This window comes from Musca autumnalis, unplaced genomic scaffold, assembly GCF_047663935.1.
Source record: "Musca autumnalis isolate F117 unplaced genomic scaffold, ASM4766393v1 scaffold_2, whole genome shotgun sequence".
Taxonomy (NCBI): domain Eukaryota; kingdom Metazoa; phylum Arthropoda; class Insecta; order Diptera; family Muscidae; genus Musca; species Musca autumnalis.
Genome location: NW_027411755.1, coordinates 227,194,506 through 227,209,275, shown reverse-complemented (window position 1 = coordinate 227,209,275; position 14,770 = coordinate 227,194,506). Strand labels below are relative to the sequence as shown.

General features: G+C 37.5%; 2 protein-coding genes across 3 annotated transcripts in view; one reads left to right on the top strand and one right to left on the bottom strand.

The window, feature by feature from the left end:
* Nucleotides 1-14,770, top strand: part of dpp (decapentaplegic morphogen) — a 490,893-nt gene that overhangs the window by 156,243 nt on the left and 319,880 nt on the right. The window lies entirely within an intron of this gene.
* LOC141392534 (uncharacterized) lies at nucleotides 127-2,309 on the bottom strand. Its single transcript, XM_073965470.1, has 3 exons — nucleotides 2,169-2,309; nucleotides 2,004-2,106; nucleotides 127-1,935 (listed from the first exon to the last, which is right to left on the bottom strand). The coding sequence occupies exons 1-3, from the start codon at nucleotides 2,307-2,309 to the stop codon at nucleotides 158-160; spliced, it is 2,022 nt and encodes a 673-aa protein (XP_073821571.1). The 3' UTR covers nucleotides 127-157.

Genomic DNA, 14,770 nt, shown 5'->3' with positions numbered 1-14,770 from the left:
TAACGCCGTTCTTACTTGTTTTGTTTCTTGATATTTCTCATCTATGAGCCTTGTAGTTTCAGAATCTGCAAAAACTTCCCAGGTGTAAGCACCTTCCATTTAAAATTAGTTAAGGCGCACCGTGTAGACTGTTGTAAAATTCTCTACTTGAAGAGTTTCACAACCAGCCCAAATAGTTCATAACCTTTTCAAATTTTGCGCTAATTCTATCAAATACATTATTTGACTTATTATTTGCTATTTTTACTGTTGAGGGAGTGGCTATCGAAGATGTTGCTGTTGTTGTCGTGTTATCGGACTCAGTAGATTGATTTTCTTCCGTTGTTAAGAATGATCTACTTGTTGGTTCTACCTGTTCGTCTGAATCAAATATGTCATTTGTTTCATCAATGTCACCATTTCCTGTCTGAATTTCATTAGACCCAGGTGATTGATATTCTCTCGATGTTAGGGATAATTTTGTTGTTGGTTCTACCACTTCATCTGAATAAACCATGTCATAGGTTTCATCTATATCACCTCTTCCCGTCTGAAATCTGTTGAACCCAGGTGATTGATATTTTCTTGGTGTTAAATATGATGTTGTTGTTCTTATTTCTTTCTCTTCATCTGAATCTAATTTTTCATTGGTTTCATCTACGTCAGCTTTTCCTGCTATCTGCTGATCGGTCGAACCTTGAATTGCATTGGACTTAGTTGATTGATTTTCGTCTGATATTAACGATAATATTGTTGCTGTTGTTCCACGGGACTCAGTTGATTCACTTTCTTCCGATGTATAGGATAATGTTGATGCTGTTGTTGTCGATTTATTCGAATCAAATATTTCATTAGATTCATGTGTATCATGCATTCCTGTCTGCTGTTCGGTCGAACTCTGAATTCCATTGGACTCCGTTGTGAAGGATAATGTTGTTGCTGTTGTTTCACGAGACTCAGTTGATTGACTTTCTTTTGATATATACGACAATGTTGATGCTGCTGTTGTTGTCGTTTCATCTGAATCCCAATCATCTATGCCAGCCCTTCCTCTCTGCTTTTCGGTCGAACTCGGAAGTTCATTGGACCCAGTTGCATGATTTTCATCTGCTGTTAGGGATAATGTTGTTGCTGAATGTGAATTAAATATTTGATTTGTCCCGATCGGTGTGTTGTTATCACTCGGTGAAGATTTGCAGTCTATTTGATTAAGGATCATATTCATTGATTGGTTTATGCGTTCATTAATCGAAATTTCGTGACGTTTAAATAACTCCTTTATGTCGCTAAAATCTGTTGATACACGTTTATTAGTAATGTCTGTGTCAGTCATATCAATTGGTTCCAACAATAGAGAATATTGTTCATTGATAGATGATTCGAGTAGTTTTAATTGCTTATAAACATCGGCCAAAGTAATGCCGTTAGTTTGATTTAAAGCAATATTAAGTAATTGGTTTAATGGTTCCTTTATTTGGCGTTTTATTTCTTCCTTTAGGCCATTGACATTTATTTCTTTTGTTGGTTGACATGTTGGTTGGGAAATTTGTTCGTTTATCAATAATCCTAGGCGATTTATTTCGTTCTTAGTGTCCTTGGCATATGCTGAGATATTTTCTTCAATATGTTTCCTAATATTGACATCCATTGCACTGCATTTTTCCAAATTTATCTTTAAAATCGATAATTGTTTGTCATGTGTCTCCTTTAAGGCTGTGATTTCTCTGTTCATGTCCTTTACAACAGGAATCTCACAAATAAATCCCCGCCTTTCATTGCAATCCAGACTATTCCATTTCAAGTTGACAAACAACATTTCCACACAATGTGCCGTGCCATTATTGTTGGGTGGTGGGCCGTTAAGCCAATTGGTGAAATTAAATTTTTGACCGTTTGATATCCATTCAAATTTATTCCGGGTTATCAAATCATGTCCGCCAATCCAAACTTTTTGCTCTGCAAAAAAAATAAATAAATAAAAAATTTATTGTGTTATTGGATTGTTGATATAGTGAAGTACTTACGCGGTGTTATTTCCAGTAGTTTTAGTTGTTTTTCCCACGACTCTATGGTGACAAGTGTCATACCTTGCTTGAGGCATATGTTTAAGGCTTCAAACCAGGTGTACTGAAATTAAAAGCTTTATTAAAATATCATCGAAATATTTTGTAAAATTGAGTATCCTTTACCTCTGCTGATGTCTCCACATAAAATTTATCACCGCCAACTGTTTCAAAACTTCCTAAACTGTTAGCCGAATATAGTTGAGTCACAGCCACAGCTATCCAAAGTATGTTATTTGCAGCATTGTAATTCTTGAACTGAAACATAAATTGAATAATTGTTACTCTATTTATATGCGAAAATATAAAGTTTGCGACAATATAAACATTAATGAAATTATCTCTATCCATTACTCATATTTCTGGATAATCCAACCGCACCCTCAACAAAAAAAAAAATAATATAATAATAACACTGTGAACCGAAATTTTGTGGCAGAGATTATTCCTTTTGGGGATGAAAGCTCTTGGTTAGTATATTAAGAATCCGGCAGGACAGATCCGCCGTGAGTCGAACTTCCGAGTTATGGCGTGATGAAGCTTCTGCTGAAGACTCTGTAAGGCATCTGAAATTAGCGTTTTATCTTTGTTAACTGTTGTTTTAGATTATTTATGAGATAACATGTCTTCAGTCAAATTGAATGAGGATTATTTTCGTAGAGCATTTCGACCTTCTAATTCGCTTGCTTCAATGTCCTTTTCGTCCCTATTTTAAGATCCGCTATAAAAGTACCACAAGATGACGTTTTTTAGCTTCGAAATGTTCTGCAAAAATGTCGCTCAGAAAATTTTAGGTACGACTCTCATCCCCAAAAGGAATTATCTCTGCCCTGATTTTAACTGTCATTTTGTGTCCAAGTGTAATAAATTAATAAAACAATGGACTCTGGCCAATGAACAATGACCACAAAACCTAGTTATGACTAACTCTTATCGCACCAGCGTCCAGCGTTATGAATGAAAAGTGTATGTGCTCAGCAAAAATAATAACGGGTATGGCGACATGAGTCGAAACCATAGAAATTACATGACGTAAAAACCTGAACCTCACTGCACTTTTGGGCAGGAGATGTACTAAGGAGTGGCCACAAGGACCATTCGATCTGACTTTTGTAGTGAGAGGAAGCTAAAAGAATGGAAAACATAGGGCTGATCTTAGCTTGACCAAACAATTTATATTCCAGTTCCAAGCCCCGAAAGGACGCCACCTGAATTGGATTAGTCCAAAGAGAGAGAGGAGTTAAGTCAGTCGGGTTGGCTGGGCAGTTAAACAGGTGCTGCGTAGTATGCGGACCGGTGCCACATGCTGGGCAGATATTCCGCGTGCCATCAATCCTGGCCCAGTAAGAATTAAGGCGGCTGCACCAACCAGTTCTAAGTTGCGCCAACACGACTCTCGTTTGTCTTGGCAGCTGCTGCTCTTCCGCTGCCACGGGTGGTGGATGATCTTCGAGGACTATATTCACACTGTAGGCTGCCAGAGCCTCTGCAACCGCAATCAGTATGAATGTCTCTTAAAACCTGCCTGGTATGCACGTTGATCTAGAGGTTCTCTTTTATATCTTTGGACCTCTCTCTCTAGATCTCTATAATCCTCCCTTACTCGCCTGGGGGGTTCAGGCATATCCACAAGATGGTGATTTGGGTGGTCTTGCCTATAGCATCCAAGCAAGTACTGCATCGTCAACATCCTGTTGTGACGACTCACAGGAAGGATCTTTGTCTCCTCATGTAAATGGTCCACTGCAGACATGAGGTGACACCCTGTAGCTGTTCTCAGGGCAGCATTCCGACAGATTTGTAGTTTATTACAGCCGGCTCCAATGTTGGGTTTGCCGAAAGAGCCTATGTTAATTGAATTACCTTTTTCCCAAAACACAGTAAGGACAGAATCAAAGTCGGGCCGGCTATATGATACCCTACACCACTGTGAACATTTAAAATATGTATGGAAGCTATATCCAATCTGAACCGATTTCGATTTAATTTAACACATATATTTTTAGACCGAATTCAGACACACATAAGTTTACTTTCGTCCACAAATCACGGGTTTTAGGATAAGTAATGATTAGACATCGGATTTTGCATATTTGCATATTTTTTAATATTGAAGATACGAAGATTCTGATTGGACCAAAATTCGTTTCAAAGAATCTAAATTCAATGGCAGGGTCATATTTCGTATTTACTTTGCATATTTGCATATTTTGCATATGCACAAAATATGCAAAAAATATGCAAAATATGCAAAAAATATGCAAAATATGCAAAAAATATGCAAAATATGCAAAAATATGCAAAATATGCAAAAAATATGCAGAATATGCAAAAATATGCAAAATATGCAAACATACAATCGTCATAAAATTCGTAAAATTGTCATTTAAAGTTAGAAAAACCATCAAAAAGTACATAACAGTGTTCTAAACTAAGACTGTTGACCGTATAACGTCGATTTTTTCAGCAGATTAATTTGTTATTGAGACCATTTACGACAGTGTGGTGTAGGGTATAAAAATATGGTATCGTAATACCATTTTTTATTATTAAACTATGTAAAAATAAAAAAAAATTGATAAAATATCAAACGTGTTATGTAAAATTCAATATTTTCTTTTTTGTAGCATATTAATTTAATTTGTATTATTGGGCTGGTTTTAACTAAAAGGACCAAATCGATCTCGGAGTTTTTAGCCAAGGAGGCGCCTAAACCTTTTAGTATTGTTACATTTTAAGATTGCCAAAGTTTGAGCACAATTCAAATATGTTAGCACGTGGTACTGGGACCTCAAAGTTATGAAAAATTATTTTGTTTGCTATTTGGCGACTTCGACGGCCCATATATGTGGAACGGTAAAGCTACTTGCCCGTATTACGCATTTAATTAAAAGCTATTCTGTTCTTATCATTTCTTGCTGAACAACAAAGAACGTAAGTGTTACTGAATTCGAGACAATAAGCCCAATGTCCGGAAAAAGGCCTTAGGGCAAATTTTTGCGAATGAAAACGAATATATTTTACTTTATTTGAAATGCTGCCTATTAGGGCGAAGATCTATTTTAATATTAATTTTAAATTAATTTCTCGTTGGAGTCGAGCTTAATGATCGATGATGTTTGCAAGTGAAAAAGGAAAGCCGAAGATTCGAACCACCCAACCACCATTATGTGACATGTTTCGCCTTTTGTAGAGACTCATCCGTGAATGGCATCGCTATCCATCAAGCATTTCCTTTTTCCAAATTCAATTTTGTTTTTAAAAAGATGGACATTTGTACATTCATTGTATGGCTTCAATGACAAACGCTTACTTTTGTTCATACATACATATTTTAATTTACTTATGCCCGTAATTTCAACGTCGCGTTTGGTAATTTCTACATGCCATTTACCGAGGCGTGTAAATTTTGAAATCATGTGGTAATATTGGTGATTTTTCATTCATGATTTCACAAAATTATTGCCACTTAGAAGTGTTTTACATTTTTTAACACATTGGCAACGGTTAACCATGTAAAATCCTTGGTGTAAGTAACACGGCCGTTTTTGACTCGGTAACGTTACCTATGCGTTGAAATTATAAAATGTTGCTTACACGGGAGATATGTATCTGTGAACTCATAGATAACTACGCTTTGAAATTACGGGCATTAAGGGACTGACATAATGTGGTTTTGGAGCCATCTGGGTACAGATGACAACTTTGTGATGAACTCGACTCCTTGCTATGTCGCTCACAATTTTCAAGTTGTTTACCACCCTTTACCTCTCCTGGTAATTGATGTTCTGTGGTCAAGTTGCAGGATCTTTTTCAAGAAATTCGGAGTTAAAGTTAATCTCTTGAACAACAATTAAGTCTCACTTGTAATTATGCCTGGTAAACCTTTTTCTAGGAATTTCGGCAGTTGATTTTTGTAAGTTTGGATCGATTATTTCTGGAGAAATTTCTATCTTTGCTTTGTTAAGATTTTTGTCGCCGTTTGGATCTTTACGGTGTTTTGCACTATCAGATCAAACAATGCCAGACTAATAAGTTCAGGACTAAGGTACCACATATGATTTATCATTTTGTTATTTCCTTTATCTGATATTTGTTTGTGAATGCCTTTCGTATTACGTAAATCTTCAATGCGGTGTAGGTCTTGTTTTGGGCCTAGAAATATTTCTGAATATCGTTTTCACTATTTTTTGTATTAAACTCAATCTATTGTCTCTATTTCTCTTTAACCTATTGATAATGTTTACCAATATATCCTATATTAAATCTATATAAACATTATCTTTTCATTATACGTTTTATACGTTTTGTAAAATCAATAACCCAAACTCTCACTTATAACACTCAGTTGTTGTAGTGTGGGATACCAAATAAATAAAATAGAAAAAACATTCTGGGGGCGTCCAGTCTCGAACGATTTAAACTCAAGGTGCTTCTACGGCCTCTTGTTCTTGGGAAGTGGGCTGGGCAGTAGTTTTAAAACACTCTCGCCTACTTGGAATTTGGATTTGTCAATCGCAGACTATTCTTATAAAAATCGCTTGAATATGTTTGTTTGATGTCCGGATGTGCTTCCAAACTTGCAGTCAAAAATCCCTCTCGACAATTTTCTAACAAGTTTGTACGGTGGTACAGAAGCTCTCGACCTAATATCTGCTCGAGCTGGTGAGACCCCATTTTTCTAGGCATTTGTACACTGCTAGTTCTTATTTCTCCCATGAGCTACTGTCAGTTTCAGGAACGCCTAGGAGCTGTTTTTTACCCCCATGTGATACCAGAACAGCAACCCATTTTTTCTTCTCTGTTTTGAGAATATTTGGTAATAGTTTTCCATGCCAGTGCACACAAATAGCCTCGTTCCTTGAAGCTGTTGAGTTTATTTTTCACGGTTTATTCTCCGCTGTTCACGGATAAAGCTTCTAGAGATCTTATATTTGTAGGGATCCTCTGTGATAGCTTCTACTGTAGCCATAATGATACTAGTAACGTTCCTATACACCTTACAGGGGTCCAGCACCAATGACAATTGCATAGTTACGATTTACTTCAGATTCTACGATACGTTTAGCATCAAAACAAGACCTAGACCTCATTGAAAATGTATTGAAATATGAAAACATTGACACACAAATTTCAGAAAAAGGAAATAACAACATAATTAATAATCTGTGGTATCTTAGTCCTGAACTTGCTGACCTGGCATTGTTTGATCCAACGGTGCAAAACGCAAAGATTCAAATTTCTTCAGAAATATTCGATCCAAACATCCAAAAGAGCAACTGCCGAAAATCCTAGAAAAAGGTTTGGCATAATTCTTGTTGTTCAAGGGATTAAACATTAACTCCGAATTTTCATGAGGCGCAAAGGATGGTAAACAACTTGAAAGTTGCAAACTACATAGCAGAGCGTTCTTCAAGTAGTCAGCTGTACCCAGAAAGCTCCAAAACCACATGATGTCTGACTCTCGAATAAATTTAATTTAGAACAAAATGTAAAACACTTTTTCGCACAAAGGCTTACGTAGTCACGTTTTTCGGGACATTGGCTTTATTATCTCGATTTTCATAACGTCGAGGCCCCAGTGGCACATGCTAACATATTCCAATTGTGCTCAAACTTTGACAGTCTTAAAATCGGACCAAACTAAAAACTTTATGCGTTTGCCGCCTTAAAAAATCCGATATCGACTTGTTCCCTTTGAACAATAACCAGCCCAACGCTACAAATTATAACAAAGAAAATATTGAATTTTACATAGAACGTTGGTATATTATCAAATTTTATATTTTTGCATAGTTTAATAATAAAACAGTTGTATTACAATACCATACTTTTATACCCTACACCACACTGTAGTAAGAGGTCTCGATAACACAATAATCTGCTAAAAAATCGACGTTAAACGGCCAACTATCTTAATTTAGAACACTTTGAAGATTTTTGACGATATTTCTAACATTAATTGAAAATTTTACTACTTTTATGACGATTTTCGGCCAAAAACCGTTTGCATATTTTGCATATTTTTTGCATATTCTGCATATTTTGCATATTTTTTGCATATTTTGCATATTTTTTGCATATTTTGCATACTTTTTGCATATTTTGCATATTTTTTGCATATTTTGCATATTTTTTGCATATTTTGCATATTTTTTGGCATATTTTTTTGCATATTTTCTGCATATATTTTGCATATTTTTTGCATATTTTTTGCATGTTTTTGATATGACCCCAAATATCGAAAAATTGACCCTTAAAACGCCTAGATCGAAAATTTGAGTCCAATCGGATGAGAAATAAAAAACATGCAAAAATCCGATGTCTAGTAATGATATTTATGAAATTCCAAGTACACAGTTTTATTTGTTCTCACTACTAAACAATATTTAATACAACAAAAGTATATTCTATAATATAAATAACAAAAACCACAAAAAATCTTATTCTATTTATATTCAATTATACAGAGTGTGACAATAACGAAATAAATTAAACAACTATGTACGGGAAAATCCAACAAGCAAATTTTTGGATATTCCACCGTACTTAGTTACTTAGCTGGCCCATTACAGAACATTTGTTCTATAGGCCGAACTAAGAAGAGATCTCCATTCCTCTCTATTTGTTGCCTTGCACTCTGGAATACCACGCCTTTTCATCTCATCATCCACTTGTTTGCGCCATCTATTCCTTGGCCTGCCAATTCTGCGTGCACCGCCATGTGGTATGTATTCATACGACTTTTTAGCGGGTTCATCATCGCTCGTTCTTATGATATGGCCTAGCCAACGCAATCGCTGCATCTCGATACGTTTAACTATATTGATGTCGTTGTATAGCAGATACAGCCCGTGGTTCATGCGACGTCGATATTCACCGTCAACGCAGATTGGTCCGTAGATCTTTCGAAGAATTTTTCTCTCAAACACACCAAGCACTGCTATGTCTGCTTGCGCAAGTACCCAGGCTTCGGAGCCATACATCAGCACGGGTAGTATCAGTGTTTTGTAGAGCGTTATTTTTGTTTGACGAGATGTGGCTTTGTTTTTAAACTGCTTACTTAAACCAAAGTAGCATCTGTTGGCCAATACAATTCTTCTTTTTATTTCACAACTGATGTCGTTTGTTGTGTTTACGGAGGTGCCGAGGTAGACGATGTCTTTAACTACCTCAATATTATAGGAACCAACTTCCACAGTCGGTCCGAGCTCAATGGACGCATTGCGCGTCGACACCATCAACTTGGTCTTCTCACCGTTTGCCGCCAGACCCACTTTAGCAGATTCTCCTTCGACCTTTATAAAGGTATCAGTTACTTCTTTTACTGATCGGCCCATGATGTCTATATCATCAGCATAAGCAAGTAACATGTGACTATTGGTGTAGATTGTGCCACTTCTTTTGACGTTTGCCTCTCGTATAACCTTTTCTAGCAGGATGTTGAAGAGGTCACACGAAAGGCTGTCTCCTTGTCTGAAACCTCTTTTGGTACCAAACTGTTCAGAGAGATTCTTTCCTATTTTAACTGAGGACCTCGTGTCAGTTAAAGTCATTTTACAGAGCCGGATGAGCTTTGCGGGAATACCAAATTCAGACATGGCTTGGAATACGTTTGAACGCAGCGGGCTGTCGAAGGCTGCTTTATAATCGACAAAAAGGTGGTAGGTGTCGATCTGCATCTCTTGGGTCTTCTCCAGGATTTGCCGCAGGGTAAATATCTGGTCAATGGTGGACTTGCCAGGTCTAAAGCCGCATTGGTATGGTCCAATTATCTCGTTGACCATAGGCTTTAGACGTTCGCACAATATCCCTGACACGATCTTGTAGGCAATAGGGAGTAGACTTATGCCCCTATAGTTAGAACATACAGTCTTATCTCCCTTCTTGTGGACGGGGCACAGGATACTCAGGTTCCAATCGTCGGGTACTCGTTCTTCCTGCCAGATGGTGCTAACTAGCTGATGAATACACCTTATCAGCGTGTCGCCTCCGGTTTTGAACAGCTCGGCTGGTAAGCCATCGGCCCCTGCTGCCTTATTATTCTTCAGCCGATTTATTGCTGTCTTTACCTCATCTTGGCTGGGCGGTATACATTCAATACCATCTTCTGGGATTGGGACTGTTATATCTTCGTCGTCTTCGCTTCTATTGGATACCAACAGATTTGAAAAATGTTCTTTCCATATCCTGAGTACACTATCTGTATCAGTTACCAAATTACCTTGCTGGTCTCTACAGGAGGATGTGCCTGTACCAAAGCCATCAGTTTGATGCTTGACTCTTTGGTAGAATTTTCGGACTTCATTCTGGCTCCTGTACATCTCGATTTTTTCACACTCCCGCTTTTCCATCTCTCTCTTTTTCCTGCGGAAAAGACGTTTCTCCTCTCTCCTTTTCTCCCTGTATCTCTCTCGTGCGCTACGCGTTGCTACGGATTGTAAAGTAGCCTTATATGCCGCATTTTTCTCTTCGCTGGCAGCACGACACTCCTCATCATACCATGGATTCCTTGGTGGAGGTCTCTGGTATCCAAGTATGGATTTTGCGGCTGTTTGCATGGAGTGGGCAATGCTTTGCCATTGCGCTGATATGTTATCGGGATGAGGAGTGCTTTGATTAAGCAATTGGGCTAGTTGAGTGGAATATGCTGTGGCTATCTGTTGTGATTGCAGCTTACCGATGTCTAACTTTCGTGTTGTGTCTGTTCGTACTTTGTTTCTACGTTTAAGCGGGTGCGTACCTTTGCTGCAACAAGGTAGTGGTCCGAATCAATGTTTGCGCCTCGGAACGATCGTACATCCAACACGCTCGATGAATGTCTTCTATCTATCACAACATGATCAATTTGGTTTCTTGTTTTCTGATCTGGAGACAGCCAGGTGCCCTTATGAATATCGAGATGATTAAATCTGGTACTGCTAACTACCATGTTTTTTGCAGCTGCAAAGTCTATCAGCCTCATACCATTGTCAGATGTTTCACTGTGGAGACTGAATTTCCCGACTGTTGGGCCAAAGATATTCTCCTTTCCAATTTTGGCAATAAAATCGCCTAGAATGATTTTAATGTCATGGGAAGGGCAACGGTCATATGTTTCTTCTAAACGCTCGTAAAATATATCTTTGGTCTGTTCGTCATTTTCTTCAGTGGGAGCAAGAGCGCAAATAAAGCTGATGTTGAAGAATTTAGCTTTTATTCGAATTGCAGCAAGTCTTTCATTCACTGGGGTGAAGCTGGATACCAGATGTTTTAGTCTCCGACTAACTACGAATCCACAACCAAACTCATGCTTTACGTCATGGCAGCTATAATCACCTTTAGGTGTTGTTGTGACGCCTTTCCCAATCCATCGTATTTCCTGTATGGCAGTAATATCGGTCTTGTACTTTTCAAGTACGTCTGCCAATGCGAAGACTGCACCTTCTCTATAAAGAGTGCGAACATTCCAGGTGCAGATTCGCAGATCATGGTCCTTAAAACGTTTGCGGGGTTCGTCAACTTTAGAGGGGTTTGTTTTTCTTTTCTTTCGTTTTTTCATAGTAGGCTGTTTTTTCTAGGGGAGGGTTACTAACCCGACGCCCAAACCCAAGTTTTTAACGTTCTTATGGGTGAACGCGCGGCACATGTTAGCTCACTACCTTTAACGGGTGTTAAAGGCAGTTCCCCAGGTGACACCACGGGGAGGTCAGTATTCCACCGTACACATAAAGTAAAAACAAAATACTATGACCATTGCGTATTGATCACACAACATAAGCTTTGTTCCTTTACTTTTTTAATAGTAAAAGTAACAAAAGAGAAAAGTGCCAAAATTGCTCTCACGTAACAAGTTTTGCACTAAAGTAAAGGGACGGAAAAATAGTAGATTTTGCAGCGATGTCAAAAAAAAAACCAACATGGCTCCTAAATAAAATAACAACAAACAAAATAAATGTCACTGCTTTTTATTTGTTATTTCATTGGTTAACATTTTTGATAATTTATACATATTTTTTTTTCCTTGACAGATTTTCCATTTTTTACACAAAGAAATTTGTCAAGTTTTACTACTTTTTGAGGTTAAGGAACGCTTTCCGAGCTAAAAACGGTAAAAGTGGTAAAACTTTAAGAAACTCTAACGTAAAGGAACAAAGCTATAATTATGCTACACTTTTATCACATTTGTTATACCTTATATACATGCTTAGCAAAAACAGTAACGGTGGTGGCGTCATGAGCCGAAACCACAAAATCTAAAATGCTGTAAAAACCAGGGTTTAAAATGCTAACGCCATATTAGCAAAAGCACCGAATATTTGCAGCTTAAAATTTCTTCGAAATATGTTTAGCAACAATGAACAACGACAACATGTAGCAACAAATTTCACGATGCTAATGCTATTTGATATTAGGTCTGTACGATAACTCAAAAGTTTGTGCAAATTTGTACAAACTTTTACAAAATGCTGTTCGATAACAAACTTGTTCAATGAAAGAAAACTGGGAGTTGTTGCAAGTACTTCCAAGAAGTTGCAAATACTTTTTACTTGCGAAGTTATCGAACAGGCCTATTGTTGCTTTAATAAAAAAGCATCGGACACGCATACTCATATTTTGCAGCACACACGATCAACACATATCAGAAAAGACAATAAGCAACAAAGTTTCAACGGCTTAGCCATGTTTTCAGCAAACAATTGTTTTTGAGATCAGGGTTACCAGTGTAATGCATTAAAAATCACGATATAATTAATTCCACTTCTTCGTTCAAAGAACATGTGAATTTTTGGTGAAGCCGTTCAAAATATATATTTTTTATTTTTAAACAATAATAATTAGTATTCTTTAGGTTCTACCATATGATGGAATCATTTTGACATTAAATTACATATTTTTATACCCTCCACCATAGTATGGAGGGTATATTAAGTTTGTCATTCTGTTTGTAACACATCGAACTAATCATTTGCGACCCTATAAAGTATATATATTCTTGATCAGGATAAAATTCTAAGACGATCTAGACATGTCAGTCTGTCCGTCTGTCTGCCCGTCTGTCCGTCTGTTGTAATCACTCTAGCGTCCGCAATAATTGAGATAGAGTGCTGAAATTATGCACCCGAGAGTCTTTTTTCCATAGGCAGGTCAAGTTCGAAGATGGGCTATATCGGACCACTTTTTGGTATAGCCCCCATATAACGGAACCTCCGGATTTGAGGTATTTTGACGTTCTGCGCCACATTTGCAGACCGAATTAGGTATAATTTGGCACTTAGGGTTCCTAGTGATAAACAAACTTATATCCCAAAGGATATGGGCATAGGTCCATGTTTTGGTATAGTCCCCATATAACGGTACCTCTCGATTTTCGGTATTTTGAGAATTTTAGCTGCAATTTTTAACCGAACTATCTGCAATTTGACATTTGAGGTTTTCAGTGGTCATGAAACATCTCCACGAAACATCGTAACCATAGGTCCATGTTTTGGTATAGTCCCCATATAACGGTACCTCCCGATTTTCGGTATTTTGAGAATATTAGCCACAATTTTTAACCGAACTATCTGCAATTTGACATTTGAGGTTTTCAGTGGTCATGAAACATCTCCACGAAACATCGTAACCATAGGTCCATGTTTTGGTATAGCCCCCATATAACGGTACCTCCCGATTTTCGGTATTTTGGGAATTTTAGCTACAATTTTTAACCGAACTAGCTGTAATTTGCCATTTGAGGTTCTCAGTGGTCATGAAATATCTCCACCAAGCATCGTCAACATAGGTCCATGTTTTGGTATAGCCCCCATATAACCGTACCTCCCGATTTTCGGTATTTTGAGAATTTTAGCCACAATTTGTAACCGAAATATTTGCAATTTGACATTTGAGGTTCTCAGTGGTCATGAAACATCTCCACCAAACATCGTCAACATAGGTCCATGTTTTGGTATAGTCCCCATATAACGGTACCTCCCGATTTTCGGTATTTTGAGAATTTTAGCCACAATTTTTAACCGAACTATCTGCAATTTGACATTTGAGGTTTTCAGTGGTCATGAAATATCTCCACGAAACATCGTAACCATAGGTCCATGTTTTGGTATAGTCCCCATATAACGGTACCTCCCGATTTTCGGTATTTTGAGAATTTTAGCTACAATTTTTAACCGAACTAGCTATAATTTGCCATTTGAGGTTCTCAGTGGTCATGAAATATCTCCACCAAGCATCGTCAACATAGGTCCATGTTTTGGTATAGCCCCCATATAACGGTACCTCTCGATTTTCGGTATTTTGAGAATTTTAGCCACAATTTGTAACCGAAATATCTGCAATTTGACATTTGAGGTTCTCAGTGGTCATGAAACATCTCCACCAAACATCGTCAACATAGGTCCATGTTTTGGTATAGCCCCCCATAAAACTGTACCTCCCAATTTTCGGTATTTTCAGAATTTTAGCTACAGTTTTTAACCGAAATAGCTGTAATTTGACATTTGAAGTTCTCAGTGGTCATAAAACATCTCCAACGAAACATCGTCAACATAGGTCCATGTTTTGGTATAGCCTCCATATAACGGTATCTCCCGATTTTCGGTATTTTGAGAATTTTAGCTGCAATTTTTAACCGAACTAGCTGTAATGATCGGTATTTTGAGAAATTTAGCTACAATTTTGTCTATTCAAAAATAATCGTCAATATAGGTTCATGTTTTGGTATATCCCCCCATATAACTGTACCTCCC

Bases quoted from the DNA above. Each gene is read 5' to 3' on its own strand.
- LOC141392534 (XM_073965470.1), bottom strand. From the start codon at position 2,309: ATGTTTCAGTTCAAGAATTACAATGCTGCAAATAACATACTTTGGATA. The intron at 2,107-2,168 runs GTAAAGGATACT...TTTTAATTTCAG, and splicing joins ATGTGGAGACATCAGCAGAG to TACACCTGGTTTGAAGCCTT. The intron at 1,936-2,003 runs GTAAGTACTTCA...TTTTTTTTGCAG, and splicing joins ACTACTGGAAATAACACCGC to AGCAAAAAGTTTGGATTGGC.